The 18,656-nt window shown below is 39.6% G+C and overlaps 1 protein-coding gene across 1 annotated transcript in view; it reads left to right on the forward strand.

The window, feature by feature from the left end:
* Positions 1–10,961: 10,961 nt before the first annotated feature.
* MOB3B (MOB kinase activator 3B) overlaps positions 10,962–18,656 on the forward strand; it is a gene marked incomplete at its 3' end in the record, with an annotated part of 93,153 nt that continues 85,458 nt past the window's right edge. The window contains exon 1 of the mRNA XM_084237762.1: positions 10,962–11,527. Within this exon, the coding sequence (XP_084093888.1) occupies positions 11,110–11,527 (418 nt within the window). The 5' untranslated portion in view covers positions 10,962–11,109. The remainder of the gene's footprint in view (positions 11,528–18,656) is intronic.

Here is an 18,656-nt window from a genome sequence, read left to right on the forward strand (position 1 = left end):
AGATATTCAGAATGATCTATTCTGAGCATTCTGCTCTTTGGTGGTAATGGGTACAGATGCTCCTGTGACTGGGTTGTCTCTCTCATCTGAGAAAATTCTTGCAAACATCATGCTTGCCTGGTATATAGATGCTGACCTGCAGACACACGAGTTGTGCTAAACAGGACCTTTGGTGTCACAGTAGAAACTACTGAAAACAACTAACTTTTTATCAGCAAGTCAGTCTGAACAACCTAATGTTGGGGTTAAAAGAGTACTCCCTTTTTTTTTTTTATTTTATCATACCACTTCACATTGCTTTGGGAAAGGTTGATCGAAACAAAAACATAAACATAAACAGGTGTATCAGTTATATTGCTCATAGACTCCAGACTGGAGGGTATAGCAGCCAAATGAGCCCTCTAAACCCAATATTTGCCCACCTTTCCCCATGTGATGCTGAAAAGAGAAAGTTTCCTTCATTTAGAAAGTTAGGAAGCAGCAAATAGTATACTCACTGAGGGCAGACACCTCCCAGGAGTTTAAGACTGAGGCAGCTGAACATGCCCAGTTGATTCTTCTCAAATTTACCAATTAAATAAGTTAGTCCCTTCACTTTTTTTTTTTTAAATGTGTACATTTTCTTTTTTTTTTAAAGATTTATTTTTATTTATTTATACAAGCACTGGGTACAGTCAGAAGCACGGGAGGGTGAGAGAATTCACCAGAGCCAGAGCGGGGAGCAGAGCAGGCAGAAGGACCGAAGTACACTGCTGAGGGGAGCAGTGGGCAGCAGGAGAGGTCTGCGCGCCATGTGGGACCCTCCTCCAGTGGCCGGGGAGCAGCCGGGGATCGAACCGGCGCTGCAGAGGCCGCGGGCAGCTTCACAACCCAGCGCTCAACCGCTGCGCCACCGGGGAGGCCCAGTCCCTTCACTTTTCTTGGGGCAACACTAGTGAAAATTAGTAAATGAGAAAAGCCACTTGTGAAGATAGAAATCTCTTCCTCATAAAAACCAGTAGTGGGGAAATAGCACTCTCCTCTAAAATGTTCCAAGATTTCATATATTTTGAGGGTTAGGATCTCAGGTCTTGCTGGGAAGATACCAAAGAACTGATCATGTTATGGTTGGAATCTCTTCTGATGACGAAACCACCTGCAACTCATAGGAGAAATCTGGATTAATAAATTCAACTCTTGACATTTTCCTCATCTTTACTTATATTATCTCATTTATTGCCCAGACACACTGTGATATTGATATTAGTACCCTCCATCTAATCAAAGAGAAACCTGAAGCAGGAAGCGATACCTCAGGAAGGTAATTAGTTAAGGGCAAAGACTGGACTCCAGCCCACATCTTTCTGATTCAAAGACTGGAGGGTTTGCTCCTGTCTTCCAGATGGTGGTATTGTTTACTCTGGGTTGTTTACTTCACTTTTATTTCAAACGTTTTTCACTTGTTGTAGATATGTTCAGAAGTGTAGAGAGGAGAGCATCATTAATTATTAGTCTTAACTTTATCTCAATGTTATCCTTCTTGTCCATCTGTTTTCACCTAGATGATTGAAAAGCTCCCAGGTAGATGGTTATCTTTTCTCACTTGAGACTTTCTGGGGATGCAAATTAATCCTCCAGCACTATCTCTGTGTTCTGATAACAGGGATAACTTTCTAATCAGTAGAGAAAGTTATCCCTGTTATCAGAACACAGAGATCAGAGCTGAGTTATAACCTAACAGGTTGTATTAAGTGTAAGCATTTTAAGATTTTTAGTAAGAAAAGTTTATACTCTGAAAAGTGTTTGAGGTGTTAGTGGGAGAACATGGGGAATATATTTGCCCTGTTATGTCCAACTTCATGAAATAACATTAAATTTGATTTTATTAAATGCAGAAATACTAGAATTCACAATAGTAAGCTGAGTGGATTATAAATGTTGGAGAATACTGATACATCAAATCATTAAGATTAAGATTTCCTTTTGCCAGGGAATTAGAAGTTTATCCAAATGAAGCAAGAAGAAAGCATTTGTTTTCCTTTTTTTCTCATATGAAGGGCGCCCACTGTCACCCTCCCTCCCCGGCACTGCCTCTTTTCATAAACACACATTTGCATTCAACTGAATCACTTTATTACTCATGTCATTTCTTGGTGTTATGTCGAAAGTTGACATGGCACCATGTCAATAGCCACATAATGGTTTTCTGTTTGTGAAGTGCTTTCACAGGCAATACATCTTTTAATTTTTATAACAACCTTGAGAGGTAAGCACCATTGTCTTTAAAGAAGACAAAACTGAGGCTCATAAAGGAAGTCTTATTCAAAGACATAATTAGTCATCACCATGACCTGAATCTAGACCTCCCAATTCTAGACCACAAAGGTTCAAGAAACAGATGTATTGGGGAGTGGCACATGTCCATGTATGTAGGTCTAAGTCTGTGTTTCTCTCATCCTCTTTCCTAATGCTTTTAAATATGCTTCAGAAGTTCTTCTGGTTCTTTTTTGTTTTGTTTGTTTGTTTTGGTCTAAACAGGCAGTGCTCATTGGAGTTTAGGGTTTTGGAGTCAGCTTACTACATACAGGTTCTGTGACCTGGAATAAAGTTTTGTCTTGCCCTGTTTCTGTTTTCTTAAGTGTAAAACTAGGGTAATAATTATACCTAAATCACAGAACTTGAAAATTAATGGTAAATAAATGTCAGGTTGACTAGTAAATAATAAAAAAATTAGGTTGAATAGAATTTTAAGCCTTCTAAGATTCTCAGAGACTGTTTGGTCTCTCAAGAAATCTATTAAAACTGTTTTGTAATACCATTCAAAACATGATGGTGACAGCAGTCATCTCATTTCTTGGTGCTTGCTATGTTTCAGACATTTTACATTTACCCTCTTGAATTTTCTCAGCAATCCTGCAGACACTATGCTCTTAGCTACTAGACTATATTCTCTTTAAATCTTGCTTGAGATTCGTGTCAATTTTAACCACTCCTCACCATATTTAAAAATAGTACCCCTTTGAAAATTAGAAATCTATTTTCCAATGGCCAGTCTTCTAGTCAATTTTTATCCCCTTCAGAGATCTCTTGCAGTGGTTTCAGATGTCATAACATCAGTTCTAATACTGCCAGGGACAAAAATTTTCCAGACTCTGAAACTCAAATTCACTTACAGTGGCTAAGAGCAAATAAATAAGTCTCTTGACAGTTATAGGAACCAACTTCCTTGAATTTGAGCATTTTTCCTTTAAATCTAATCTTTCACAAGAAAGAATTGGCATTCCCTGTCTGAAGGAGAAAGAGGGAAGTGGTAATTGACAACGAACTTATCCCAGGATTCAGTGGAGGTTCTGAGTGACATCACACCAGTTGGCATACACCTGTGCTTTATTTTTTTTTAAAGATTTATTTATTTATGCATACAAGAGCTGGGGTACAGGCCAGGGATGCGGGAGGTGACAGGATTCACCAGAGACAGAGTGGGGAACAGAACGGGCAGATTGACCGAAAAACACTGCTGAGGGGAGCAGCGGGCGAGTCAGGAGAGGTCTGCTGCACCATGTGGGTTGCTCCCTGGCAGGCCGGGGTTCAAACTCATGCTGTAGAGGCTGCAGATTGCCTCATAGTACAATGCTTAACCCCTTGCACCACCAGGAAGGCATTACTCCTGTGTTTTAAAAAGTAAAAATACATTTTGACCTACCGTGATTTAAAATTCAGCCATTATATTAGCTTTGTCAGTACTTCCCTCATGTTCCCGATGGCCCTTACCTCTACCTGACTTAGGTATTGTGTTCCCAAACATACCTTTTTTAAAACAAACAAACAAAACTGATTTCAAGTTAGTTCAAAGATCTGGAAATATTAGAGAAAGTGGTTATAGATTTGAATGAATTTATTTTTCCATTAAAATTAATAAAATTATTGGGATATCTTTTATAAATATAAAATGGGCCAGCTGAGCATTTTCTTATAATAATTTTACTTTCACTATTTATTTCAAAACTCGTGAGACTGAATCAACCCTCCAAGGTTGAACCCAACATTTCCTATCTTCTTCATTATTGGAATCCAAGTTAGTCTCTACTGGTCTCCAGAAGGCCTTTATTGAAGAGAACATTATTCCCTGTAAGAAAACATTCTTTTAAAAGCTTGTCTTTTCTTTAGCAGAATGTGAATGGTAAATTAGAGCACACCAAATAAATCATCCCCTTTCTTTTTCCCCAATCCTTTCCACCATTTCTCACTGCTGAGTGTTGTTGTCTGAATGGTCATATGCCCATGTCTGCGCAATGAAGAATTCTTATGGACTCTGCTATAAATACCTGTGCGCCAATGTATTGCTGCTGTTGTTTCTGCAACAATGTTCACAGTTCCATGCAAAAATATTTTCATTTTGGTACTTTCCATGCCAAAATATCTGCATAGATGACTGGATAGATAAAGGAAGTACTAGATAAAGGGTAGATAAAGAGAATGCAAATCCAAGAGTAGAACATGGTGAGGAGTAAAGGTCAGGTCACAGACTTCTGTAGGGCTGCATCTACTCCTGTTGACTCATCTGTGTTCAGAAATAACAGGGGCATTTTAAAGCTCTAGAATCATGCACATCTTTGAAGACTAAAACAAGACAGCAACAGTTCTCTCTAATCAAAAATGCAAGGATATCATAGGTCAAAGTTGAGGAGGTAGATTAGTGGGGCAACAACAACTGCAAAAAAAAAAAAAAAAAAAAAAAGCAAAGCTGTTGCTTAGGTGGATATCTCTCCAGTTTTGGAATTGTCTTATTAGTAAAGGTAGCACATAATAGTTGGGAGTAAAATAGTACGTAAAGGTTGATGAAATCACATTTTTAGGCACATCCTTGATCAGAGCCTGCAAAGGTCAGAGGATGTTCACTTTATATTCTCTCTCTCTCTCTCTCTCTACCTCTCTCTCTCTCTCACACACACACACACACATACACACATACACACATGCATGCACATACACACACATACACCTTCTAAAATAAAGACTTCATCTCATTCAAGTTTTGGGGTGTGAGAGGAGGGTTACATGGACTTTTCCAGTCATAAAGAGAATAACATATAGTGGGAAAATGAGAAATCAGACCAGTCAGTCTTCAATTTTGAAAAGCTGGAGTTTTAGCTAACAGGGGAAAGTAGTTGCCTCCAGAAGGGGATGCTTCAGACTTCAGAGGAGCCCAGCAACTGGAAACCTCTTCCCTCAGTGAATTGGCACTGAGGTTACAGGTGGAGGTAGAGTCTCCATGTAACAAAAGATGTGCGGTCTGATTTGGTTTCACCTTCATGGCTTCATTTGGATACAATGGGTTCTTCATCACTGTTTATTCATTCACTCAGTAAATTCAGTGAAGTCAACTCTGTGCCAGGTGCCATCCTAGTTCCCTAGGCCCCAGCAGTGGAGATGACATGGTACCTCCCTTGTGTGGGGGCACTTGTGGGCCATTTTCTTGTGGCCTTTCTATACCTAGTTGCACTGACACCTGATCCAGCAAGGAGGAATCCTCTTGAGATAACCTCACACTTGAGATACTGAAGTTCTTTACCTCAACTAACATCTGCTTTTGTTACTATTTATTCTATCCTTTCACTCTTCTGTACCACTGATATCTGTAGAGGTAGTAACAGCTAGAGAAGACGGAGCTTTCAAGAGCAAGGGGGAGCACTGTGTCACTTTTTCCTTATCCTTGGCAAGGACTCCTTGATTTTTCAACTAATAAGGCCGAAGACATCAATAGGAAAAGAAAAATAAGAATTTCCCTTGCCAGCGTTGCTTAGTTACCTTGTCAACATTCCGTTGCAGTTCAGCTGAATTCTCTCTGCATATTTTTATAGTGCACATGTTTTATTTCTGTAATTGATCTATTAAGCAGAAAATATGGAGAACACATGGAGCTTCTGTCAATTTTATGCTGTTTATTTGGATTTCCATTTTTCTCTTTCCATAAGACCTTACTCTAATGTCATTTTCATTCCTAGCCTAACCTAATACTGTGAAGGAATCACATGACTATCCATGTTAGTGCATTTAACTTTGTAGCTTAAAAAGCAGAAACCAATAATAACCTCAAAACTTTCTGTTCAAATACAGTTTTGCTTAAAAATTAATTGCTCAGAAGCAAACTGTGAACTCTTCAAAGGCAGGGACTAAGTTTTAATTAGTTCTCTGACCTTGTGCCTAGTCCTGTGTGTCTGGTTCATAAAAGACCTTTTGTAAATGTTTATTGATTGAATGAGCAATTGCTTTCAAATATTTATTGAGAGCCAGAATTGTAGTGGGTGCTATTCATAACATAGAATTTGCTAACAGTTTCTTTCTGGAGACTGGAGAAGGACAAAGAATAATGACTGTGTTGTTACTAGTACTACATTGTATTTGGCCAAAGAAGCTTTTTTGCATGAGCTTGCAGCAGCAGTGACAGTAGCTGCATTCCATCTGGCATTTATGAAAAGGTATTCATTGGGGACCTCCTAGGACAGGTTCCCATGGTAGCCAAATCAATCCTGATCAAAAAATCAGTCATCACCACCTGTCAAGGCTATTGTATTCAAAACAGTGAATCCTCATTCTGTTTGTCATCTGTCTCTCTGTCTCTGGCTCTGTCTCTCTCTCTCTCTCTCTCAACTATGTTTTTAAATAAAACTGTTAACATAACAACAAATGGAAGTTTTAGTCATCCCTTTACCCAACCAGTCAGGCAGCTCTCTAACGCAGTACTCTTTAAAGTATATGCTGGTTCTAAAATTTTGTTAATATATAGACTTAGATGTATTAGGTCTGTGGTGAGGCCCAAGAGTCTGCCTTTTTAACTTAGATCAGTTCTTGATATTTAAAATGCCATCCATGGACCCAAACTCTGGCATCACTAAGGAACTTGTTAGACAAGCAGGCACTACCCAGCTCTACAAACAGAACCCGCATTTTAGAAGATCCCATGTTAGTATTTGAAAAGCACTTCTCTAACCATTTAATAAACCTAAAATATAAATTATGAGTGGTTTTGTTCTAGGCTAGAAAGGCCAGGTGGATTTCATATTTTCTTCATTTTCTTTTGAGTATCTGCCCCAATATAGCATCTGATTCTCAGATAAAGTGACCTCTTTCTTTATTCATTCAGTGACACAATTACATGATGAATTTGCTATTATCCACCCTGGGCTGTCATTGTCTTTCAGCATTGCTGTCCACAGACCACGCTCCCTAGAGAACTTCATTCTAGATAAAAATATTTGACCAGAAGAGCCATCCTCATGTCTGAACATGTCAGACTTATTAACACATTTGAAATAAACACTAGGAGATCAGAGTTTCTGTTTCTTCCCCTGGAAAGTAGAGATAATAATACCGCCTGTTCTAGCTTTCTTTATAGTCTTGCTGTGAGGAGCTTTGACTCTACATGTAAAGGAACTTTGAAAACATAAAAATTGTACTTAGGATTTTAAAACAGCTTCAGTGAGAAAAAAAATTTATATGTTTCAGTGCCAGAGAGGTCTAGATTCAAAAATTAGCCTTACCATCTATTAATTTTGTGACTTCTGCAAAAATTATTTCATCTAGTTGAGCTTGTTTCTTTTTATATAAAACAGTTTTAAAGCATCCACCATGCTTGCAAGACAGTAGAAGAATTTAATAAATGCATAGTAGAATTTAATAAATGATAGCCAAGAACAATTCACTAAAGGATTCAGTAGTGAAATAACCCTTCAAAGATGGTTTTTCCTTCAGTAAGTAAAGATGGTTTCCCAATGTAAACCTGTTACATTGGGGCCAAACGAGAGAGTAATTTTTTTTTTATTTAAACTTTATCTTTATATTCCCCATACAATTAGAACCCCCTTTTTTGACCCCAATCCCTGCTTTCCCTGCTCCCCATCCTCCATAGAATGTCTCTGGTTCATAGTTTTTTGTTGATATTGATATTTTCTTTCTTATAGTTATTAAAAGAGAGAGTAATTTTAAAGCTAGTTAAGGTTTTGAATAAATTCCCATCCAGCTCAAGAGACTAATATGTTGAAGTTTATTATCTAAATATCTTTGGAAAATATCCACAAACCTCAAACAAAATATTAATATTTATTTACATAATTGTGAGTACCAGCCACTGCAGGGCTTTGTGCTGAGGAGGTTTTGCTGTGATTACCTGTCTCATTCACACACTCTCATCAGAGGTACCAGGGGGGCCTGTTGATGGTGTCCACAAAAGCCTGGCACTGGTATGGGGGAAGGTTCCACATGTGTCCAGGGAAGCAGACTCTCCAGGCCATGGGAAACAGCAGAGCTAGTGATACTGAGTCTATAAGGTGATGAAAGAAGATGGCTCTGTGCACCGTGGGAATTGATGGTACCCTCATTATCAGAATAGCAGAATAGCAAGTATTATTTGCCGGAGACGTGAGGGGGCAGCTGTTGGGTTGTTACTGCTTGACTGTCAGTAATTAAGCATTTACAACACAGAGGGACTATTGTCTGTTTTAAAAGAAAAAAGACTTCATCATCCTTTTTCTATCTTCCCAACCTCTAGCTCATATTTTTATTTTAGAAATGCCCTATTGGTCCTCAGCTTTCTTAAGCCTCTTTTCAGGCAGGTTAAGCCTTTGGGAAAGTATTCTTTTGAAGAAGAGATTACCCCTTTCTTTCCCTAGAGTTTTCTGGGTTTATGTGGTGATACCCTTCCTGGTGATATTCTGAAGTACCCAGGAGTGGGATTTCATCGTCTCAGACAGAAAGTGTCATGTGACCTGCCTTTCCACATGAGTCCCTTTGTGGTATGTCTGTCTGCTCAATACAATATGAGAAGAAGAAAAAAAAAAAAACCAGAAAACAACTCACAGCATTGCAATGAAAACCTTTTAGGAAAAGGGTGGGGTTTTAAGATGGAGGAAGTAAGAATATATATACACATGTGTGTGCACCTATATATAATTTATTTACTTTTTAATTAAATAATTACATGCCTCCCTACTAGCTGAATAACTTAATGTTGAATCACTAATGTTGTATCACTAAGCCATGCTTGAGGGTGGATTCATAGAGTCCCTTCTAGGTAGGAAAGAGTGGTTTGGTGGAATAGTGCTCTAAGTCTTTTCTTTTCTTTTTTTTTTTTTTTACATTAAGTAGTGTATTTTATTTATTTTTTTAAATAAATTTTATTTTTATATTCCCCATACAATTGCAACCCCCTTATTTTGACCCCAATCCCTCCCCTCCCCCCACCCCCCATAGAGTGTCTCTGGTTCATAGTTTTTTGTTGATTTTGATTTTCACTTTCTTATAGTTATTCATTTTCCGGGTCCCTTATTTAAGTTTTCTAGATTCCTCTATGAGTGAGACCATCCGGTATTTTGAGTCCATAATGGCCCCTTCTGAACCTGGCCTTGGCTGGTATCTCACTTTAGTAAGGCTTGACCATGAGTGGATCACATCTCCTCTGCCTCCAGAACACAGGGCACAGTCTTCACTGCCAGCCAACCTATCAATATACTATCATAGTATTCCTTGGGGAAATATGTGGATGGAAGCTCTGGGTAAAAGAGTTTCATGAACCAGCAAGAAATACAGATTGAAGGGTATCACTTTTTAGAATTTTAGACCACAACATATTCTCAGAATCAAGAAACTGAAATTCAATCCTAATCATGTACCCTACTAGATGCCATAGGACCTGTTAAGCAAGTATTTTTATTTCTTGGAGATCCAGGGATAATGATGCCTACTACATATCTGCTATACCTACTCCAAATGTATAAACCTTACAGAATTTTGTAAGGATCCAATAAGATCACGGAGAAGAGAACATTGCTGATTTCAAAGTTGCATTGTATGGTATGATAGCTCCTAACTGCCTGTGGCCCTTTGAATTTAATTTAATTTAAATGAAATGAAAAATTCAGTTCCTGGTCTCACTAACCACATTTCAGGTGTTCAGTAGCCACATGTAACTAGCGGATACAATATTGAACAACAAAGATGCAGAAAATTTGCAATACCATAAAGTTTCCTTGGATAGCTCTGAGTTAAAGTGCTATATCTAGAGTGTGATGTTAGGAACATAAAGGATGTGCATTGTAAAGCTGATAAATACTGTGATAGTCAGGGATTCTTGGGGAAAAAAACACAAACCACTCAAGTTCGCTGACAACAAGGATTTATTTTATTTAACTACTTCAGGAAAAACATTTGGATCCCAAGATCTAGAAACACAGCCAGGCTTCAGAAGGAATCAATTCCTGAAAGATTACCAGGTACTTCTCACTGTTCCTCTTTTGCCCTTGCCTTCTTTTGCCATGGCCACTTGTGCTATTGTCTCTTTCATAGTATGTCAGTGGTTTCTTCCTCTTCCCCTTCCTCTCTCCACCCTTCCCTACCTATAGACCAGGTTTCTCAACTACATTATTCATGGTCCAAATAGAGTTAAAGCAGACCCAGTTTCCACCACTTCTCAGGGGTAATGTCTAACAAAAGTTGGGGCCTGATTCCAAATTCCCAATGGAGATATTAGCTAGTGTGATAACTGTCTCTGCTCCAATCAGCTATATCTAGAAAGATTGGGGCCCTAAAGCTTACTCAATAAGAGCCAACAGCAGTGGAGCAGATACTGTAAAAAAGAGCTTATATGGGATGTGTCATTGACTAACATTGTCATCCTGACATGTTAGAGAGAGCCACTAAACCTAAGTTCCCACAGGTAAGATATGCCAGAGATTTGGCCAAGGCTGTGAAGAAAATGGTGTGATGCCTTTTCTTTGCAAGAATCACCAATACAGATTCTCAGGGGTTTGCCTTATTTTCAGCAGCATTATACCTGGATGGAGGCAGGCATAGCCAGGAGCAGGTGGAAATCAAGTCTATGCCATTTCCTAAATGCAAACCAAACACTGATGAGACCACTTTCTTTCATGCCTTTAGGGAGAAATATGAGGTTCTCCTGGAAATTGTTCAAGAGGAAGATGGAAGGAGCTGCTTAAAAGAGATTAAAAGTTGTTCACTGCAAGACTGGGGCCAGAGGGCTGGCAGTGGAAAACCCTGTTGGGTTGTGATCTCTCACTGAAAAGTTCCAGTTGCCTTTTTACTTCTTGCAAAGGAAAGAAAGAGAAGGAGGAAACCATGTCTATTGCCTTGAAGCAGGTGTTCAACAAGGACAAGACCTTCCGGCCCAAGAGGAAATTTGAACCTGGAACACAGAGGTTTGAACTCCACAAACGGGCTCAGGCGTCCCTCAACTCAGGTGTGGACCTGAAGGCAGCCGTGCAGCTGCCCAGTGGGGAGGACCAAAATGACTGGGTGGCAGTGCACGTCGTGGACTTCTTCAATAGGATCAACCTCATCTATGGCACCATCTGTGAGTTCTGCACGGAGCAGACCTGCCCTGTGATGTCAGGAGGCCCCAAATACGAGTACCGGTGGCAGGATGACCTCAAATATAAGAAGCCAACTGCCTTGCCGGCTCCCCAGTACATGAACCTTCTTATGGATTGGATCGAGGTCCAGATCAACAACGAGGACATATTTCCAACGTGTGTGGGTAAGTCCATGACCAGCTTCTTGGTTATTTGATCATGTCCTGCTCGAGCTCAGAAAGGTCGCAGATGCTTCCTCCAGACTGCCTTTGACAGCTGGAGAGCCCCCATATTGCTGCTGCCCTACATTTCTTGACTGACATACCTGCAGTTTTATGTTACTATATCTGAGGACCTCGTTGAAATTTTTCAATTCATTTGTGGGTCACTTACAACTCTTTTGTCGACCTCAATGGTGCACATTCTATGTGCTGGGCAACACTGACCTGATGAAATGCACAGCTTGATCTTGCCGGTTTCCTGAGGACTAGGCTCCATGCTTTTATTTTTTTCACTAATTAGTTAAAATTACATTAACTGTGGTGCAATGATTGGTATTCATATTGCAGGTTAAGAAATCTTGGTATGAGAATCCATGGATTTGTTTGGAGATTAAACGAACAGGGAGCTGGCATTTGGGGAAATAAAGATCCTATGTCTTCATTATCCTGATCATAGATTATTAATTTATAGAACTCTTAACTTTGGACCCTCATGTAACTTCTAGACCCACCAGGAAGCTTGGCATAAGCCCACTTCTTATATTTTCTTATGAAATATAAGAAATTTGATGAAATCATCAAATGAAATGATGATTGGATTGCCCCTGCACCAACAGGCTGAATTTAGGTTTCATTTCTTTAGACTCCAGCTTCAATAGCAACCCTTGCTTCCAGTGGTGCACCTCCAGTGCCTGGTGCAGTGCCCTGGAAACTTTGTCAGCATTCAGGAAATATTTGTAAAATGATTGAAAAAAAATTTTGTGCTGTTGGAAAGTATTCAAAAGTTCTGAGATGGTTGGGGTATAAAAAAAATTATTTGAGGGCCTCTCTTGTGGCACAGTGGGTTGAGGGTTGAGCGCAGCACCCTGAAGCTGTCCGCAGCCTCTATTGCGCTGGTTCAATTCCCTGCCAGCTGGGGAGAAACCCACACGGCTTGGAAGACCTCTCCTGCTTCACCCGCTGTTTCCCTCAGCAGTGTCTTCAGTCAGTCTGCCTGTTCTGTTCCCTGCTCTGGCTCTGGTGAATCCTCTCACCCTCCTGCACATCTGGCCTATACCCCAGTTCTTGTATAAATGAATAAATCTTTAAAAAAAAGTATTTGAAACCATCTCTAGATGGGGGATGGAGGGGCTAGGGAAAGATGTCCTCATGTGGCATATGGCAAGTTGAGGTGGGGTGTATGGAAGTAATTAAGTTTACACCAGAAAAAAAGCAAAGTGTGTGAATTGATGAGTGCGGTATGTACATCTTGAAATATTCAGCACACAAACCAGTTTGCTCAGAATCCTGTTTTTGCCATGAGTTGTCCAGTTCCTCATGCTCTTTATCTCTGCTGACCTGAGTTAAGGAAGAAGGTGGAGTATTGTAGCAGACTCCCTTGGCTTGATGGCATAGAAGGAAAGCAAGTTTAAAGAAACTTCCTGCCATGCCATACGCATGTTGGAGAGGTGAGAATTTCTTAAGTTCAGACTTCTTTTGGAGCTGGAAGAAAGTTTTATTTTTCTAAAAACTTTATCAGCAACTCACTATAAGCCAGTGCTCTGTGCAGAACATATGATAGCAATAAAGATAAAGAAAAGTGGCCAAGGATACCACCCCTTCTGTTTCTGCTCTGTGATGCTTTGAAATTCTAGGCACTTCTGCATTCTCTGGCAGCTGTGCTTACCACAGAGAGTTGGGGACCAGAAATAACTTCTCAGAGCCATGGTGTGTTATTTGAAAGCAAGGGAGCTTTCGGCTGCCTGCTTGGAAAATAGGATATCTCGGGTGGTTTTAAGACTTCGGAGGAAATCAGGGAATGCTGCCATATCCCCAGGGATTATTGACTTTGCTTTCTTTTTCTAGACATTTCCTTAGCATTCAGTGGAGTTGGGGAGTAAACTTACCTGATCAGTATCCTCTGTTTCAGCTCTTCCTAGTCTGTGCTCCAGGGTACACCAGTGTTCTGAGCGGTCTTAATAGGTGCATAGTGTGTGTGGATGTTTCCCCAGTGAAAGATAAGCTTGGTAAATATTAAGTGAAATTGATTTCTTGACTGTGGGGCTTTTCATATACTAAGATGAATTATAAATCTCCAAGAAAGTAATACTTAAATGTGTGGCGCTTCCTAATTTGAAACTGAACTTTTTTTTTTAATGGAATACTGTTAACAATCTTTGGAAAATGTTAATCTCTGTAAGCTGGTGTTGTCAAACTTTTGTTTGTATCACTTGTGGCTTCAGTTCAAAATACACATTTCTTTTTTTCTGCCCTTTAACAATAAGTCAGAAACTTTTGAGAAAAACTTAGGAATCTGCACTTTTAGTAAGCATCCACAGCTCCTCTGTTTATCGTACCACCCAGAATGCTTTTCATCCACCCCCACGCTCCTGACCTGAAACAGTGTTTTGTATTTGTTTGTTTGTTTTTTTCCTCTCTGGTTTATCTCATTCTGGAGTCACCTACCTTCTCTATCAAGTAAATTCATTGCAACCTTTAATCCATGTATTCTGTGAAGGCTTTCTTTCACCCAATAGAATGTATGCCCCTTAAGGTTATAGAACCTGCCTTAATTTATTTGAAAATTCTAAATTAAATCCAGTTCTGCTACCTTATAAGTTGTTGGATGGATTAAAAAATAATATTTATAAAGTCCCGATATGCTTATAGTTCTGGTGACCAAAATGAAAGTTAAAAAATGCCTCTGAAACCCTTTATCACCTGGGTATTTCCAGCATCTTGCTTTCAAAGGGCTTAGTTTTCTCTGTTTTGACTTTTCCAAGGTGAAATGTTAAGGATCAGTAAAAATCACCCTCACCCTGAGGATCTTCAGCACCACCTTGCTTCCCTCTGGTATTTGCCCTCTGACAATATTTTTGCTATCTTTTGGAAAAACTTGTCTTTAGAAGCCACTTTCTCTGTTAGAATTCATTTCCTCCTTCTTCCTCCCCCTGATTCCAGCCTACTTTTCTTCTTTTTGATCTTTGTGCTGCCATGAGTCATTATTATGGAAATAATCAAGATGTCTGTCAGGATAAAGTAAAAGAAGAATTCTCAGCAAACAGCAGACCCCAGTGGATGAGAAGTGGGGAGTTCTGCTCAGCATTACAGCTTTGACTCCTAGGCATAGTCTATGTTTGTGTGCATGGGAACTGGAGGGGTTCAAACTTGACCTCCTCCTCACTGTGATCCAAGGAAGTGGAAAATACTGACAGATGTGAAGGTTTCACTCTTAGGTATTAAAGGATATAAACAGTGGTTGATCTCTACCATTGGAACATGAGGAAAGAAAGCGATCATCTGTTCCTGGATTCTAGGGTAAGTAGGACACCACTGCTATTTCAGAAGTGGAGCTTTCTCACTTGGGACAACATCAAATAGACAAGTCTACCTGGTGGACAGAGTCTCCTCCTTCCTCCCTGATCCCCTTTGTTAAAAAGTCAACAAATGTCCCTGTTAAAGCTCCTAAAACAGCAGTAACTTCAAAAACTAGGGCCACCTCCTCTTCAGTTGTACTTTTTAACGACTTTTAGAGATAAGATAATTAGAAAACCACAGCCTTTTAAAAATCCTATTGTCTGTGTAATTAAAGTCATTTTATGTCCTAGCCCCCAGCTTCTCTGTTTTTCTGTTATATAAGACTTAGTATCTTAGAGCTGACACTTAGAAAAAAATGAGTGGAAAACTTAGAGATCCTCCAACTCATGTTTTTAAAAAGTCTCTGAATAGGAGGAGTAAGAACATTTAGACAATAATTACATCACTTCACCTCCCTCTATGGTTTTAGAATAAATGCATGTTAATGAAGTGAGAGAAGGAATCACATCTGTTGAGCCATCAAAGTGCCAGGCTCTGTGCCTGCCACTGTTAACCTTAATTCTTACAATAACTCAATGGAGTTACTCCATTTCTCCACAGAGGAAGCTGATGTTTAAGCAAACTAAGGTGCATTATCAAGATTGTACAGCCAATAAGTAATTAAGAATGTGGGTTTGGCACTATGGAGAGCTGTGTGGAGATTTCTGGACCTACTAAACATAGAGCTTCCATATGATCCAGCAATTCCACTCCTAGGTATTTACCCAGAGGACACAGAAACATCAATTCCAAAGAGCACCTGCACCCCTATGTTTATAGCAGCACTGTTTACAATAGCTAAGCTTTGGAAACAGCCTAAATGCCCAAAAATAGATGACTGGATCAAGAAGATGTGGTACATATATACCATGGAATATTACTCAGCATTCGAAAAAGATAAACACATGCAATTTGCAGCAACATGGATGGCGCTGGAAGGGATCATGCTCAGCAAAATAAGCCAGAAAGAAAAAGGAAAATACCGGATGGTCTCACTCATAGCAGGAATCTAGAAAACTTAAATAAGGGACCAGGAAAATGAATAACTATAAGAAAGTGAAAATCAAAATCAACAAAATACTATGAACCAGAGACACTTTTTGGGGGGTGGGGGGCGGGAGGGGAGGGATTGGGGTCAGAATGGGGGGGTTGCAATTGTATGGGGAATACAAAAATAAAATTTATTATTAAAAAAAAAAGAATGTGGGTTTGAGTGGTCAAAAATCTACACATCACCCACTAGCATCCATAGCCTATGTCATTATTTTGCACAATTTTCTTCACATAACTAGAGGGACTAGTTAGTTTAGGAGGTTTTTTAGATGGAGGAAATTTCAAAAGACCTGATTTTTGCATCATCTTTTAAAGAAATTATTAGTTTTTTTTTTTTTTTCATTTGCTCATGTTCAGAAAAATCACCTCTGAAATGCCCGTGGAGTGCATCTGGGCACTGAAACTGTTCCCATGCTACCTTCCAAGGGCCGAGGATGATGTAGCCTGATGACAATGCTTTGTGGGCCACACCTGCCTGCTACTGCCATCATTTATTCATACACTCTTTAAATAAATACCTTTTGAGCACCTGGTTGACAGCAATCCCTACACTAGGCACCAGGAGAAAGCAAAGCAGATAGTTTCTGCCCTTGAGCAGTTTCCATAGTGTCCAGATTGCCTCATTGCTCCAAATTCCTCTACACATTTTTCTAAAATAAGTTGTTTGTTCACTGGTCAAGTCCAGTGTGGAAATAAGCGTATCCCTTTGGCACCTTTCTTATGAGACTACAATTCCATTTCAGCCTCTCTCAAAATATTGTGGCAGGAAATGTGAGACCTTAAAAATGTCCACAGGGATGAGCTTTTCAGATATGGGGTGTCAGGGACTGAGTTTTTAATTAGCCTTTAAATTTTAACTTTTTATTTTGTGTTATACGTCTCGCTCATTTATTTTTTTAGTATAACACTGGTGAAACAGAAAAATACCTTTATAGTATGGAAGAACTAGCACTGGACTTGGTGACTGACAGGTTTATTCAAATAGCTCTACCATTACAAGATGCTCGGTGATGTTGGTGAGCACATAACCCCTGATGTATATGTCTCTGTTTGCAAATTAAGGATTACAATGCTGATGTCACAGGGCTGTTGTAAGTATTCAATGAGACAGTGTGAATCAGAACACTGAGCCCACAGCTGTAAGCACCTTTGGAGGTGTTAGAAATGTGTTTATTACCTCTCTCTGCACACATTTCTACCTATCAATCAAAACTCGTGTGGTCCAGTAAATCCAGAAAAATAATAGGTTTTGTGAAATACTCATCAAGATTTTTTAAAATCAGCAATTTTCATTGCTGAATTGCTCTGTGACGAGGTCTTAAAGTGGTTCACTTTGTCATCTCTCTAAGACTTGGGAAATTTCAGTATTTCTTAGGGGCTAGACCAATTTCTGGTTTCAAGGATGAATACCTCTCTTGAGAGAGAAACCCACAGGCTGGGTCTTCTCACTTTGTTCTCAGAACCTTAACAGAGGGTGGGGTGGGTTAGCTGGAAAAGTAAAAAGATTATTCTAGTCATCTTTGGGATAAACTATTAAAATTAGTGTTGGGTGAGGTTACCTACATCCTGAATTTGATCACTCAAGAGAAAGGGTCCCCAGATAACTCAGTGAATGGAGACACACCCCCAATAGTCTTGTGAACTGGCAAGAGTTTTCAGGGCTCTGGAAAGATGATTTGTCTTTGTGATCTGATAAACTGACAACCAAAAAATTTACTAGTTGGAAGGGCATAATAAAGTTGCCTTTTTCTGAACACATGGGGCCCTCAACACTTCACCTCCATTAATATAATTTAATCTGTAAGAGAACCTCTTAAGGCAGGTAGTATGATTTCCATTTCACAGACAGAAAAAAAAAAAAAAAAGGTAATTTGCCCAGGGTCAGAGCTAGGATTCAGACCCATGGGGTTCAGTTCCACAAGATCTCAACTACTCCAGCTTCTCCTGTCTGTTCTTATTCCAGAATCAACATCACTCTTGATTTACTCCTGCCTATTGCATCAAGTGTTAAATCCTCTGTAGGGAATGTCCCCGGCAAGTCTAGAGTCCTTTCCTAGCAAGAGGGAGGTGAAGAGAGCCAGGGGCCTGCATCTGATGCAAATTATACTGGGTCCTTGTAAAGGGAACACTAAAATTCTGCTTCTTTTCAGAACAGGCCTCTTCTAGATACTGATGCTAGCCAAATTTTGTTCTGTTGTCTCTTTGTGGAAAACATGCAGAGACAAGTTGTATATGACAAGCCACTCCCATTGGCTGCTGGACAATTAATGGTTTATTGACAGTCAAAGTTCTCCAACCCTGCCAATGCTGTACTGACTTTGTGGCTGAGTTTAATGAGGACAATGCTAAGTAACCACCTTCATTGAACAAATCCCAAGAGATAGCTCTGGAAAAGGGTCCCTCAAATGCTAAGACTGCCCTGCAAGTTAAGGCTAATTTGATTCCAGACTGCAGCCTGCACTGAGTTCTCCTTTACCCGTGCTATGTAATTTTAATGGACCAGATCTCAGGTGACAAGTTGTTACATCTCAGCATCAGCTGGGAAGGGAAACGGGATATGTGATAGTCAGTGGAAAAGAGATGAAAAACAAAGACGATAATGGGAGGAGGGAGAGATCATCTACTGCTTTTGCTCAGCTGGCTGTGGTAGACGTGGAGTCCACACTTCCTTCATCAAAAAAATGCTGCATTGTGGAGGTCAATG

The sequence above is a fragment of the Talpa europaea genome (genome assembly GCF_964194135.1).
Source record: "Talpa europaea genome assembly, chromosome: 7".
Taxonomy (NCBI): Eukaryota; Metazoa; Chordata; class Mammalia; order Eulipotyphla; family Talpidae; genus Talpa; species Talpa europaea.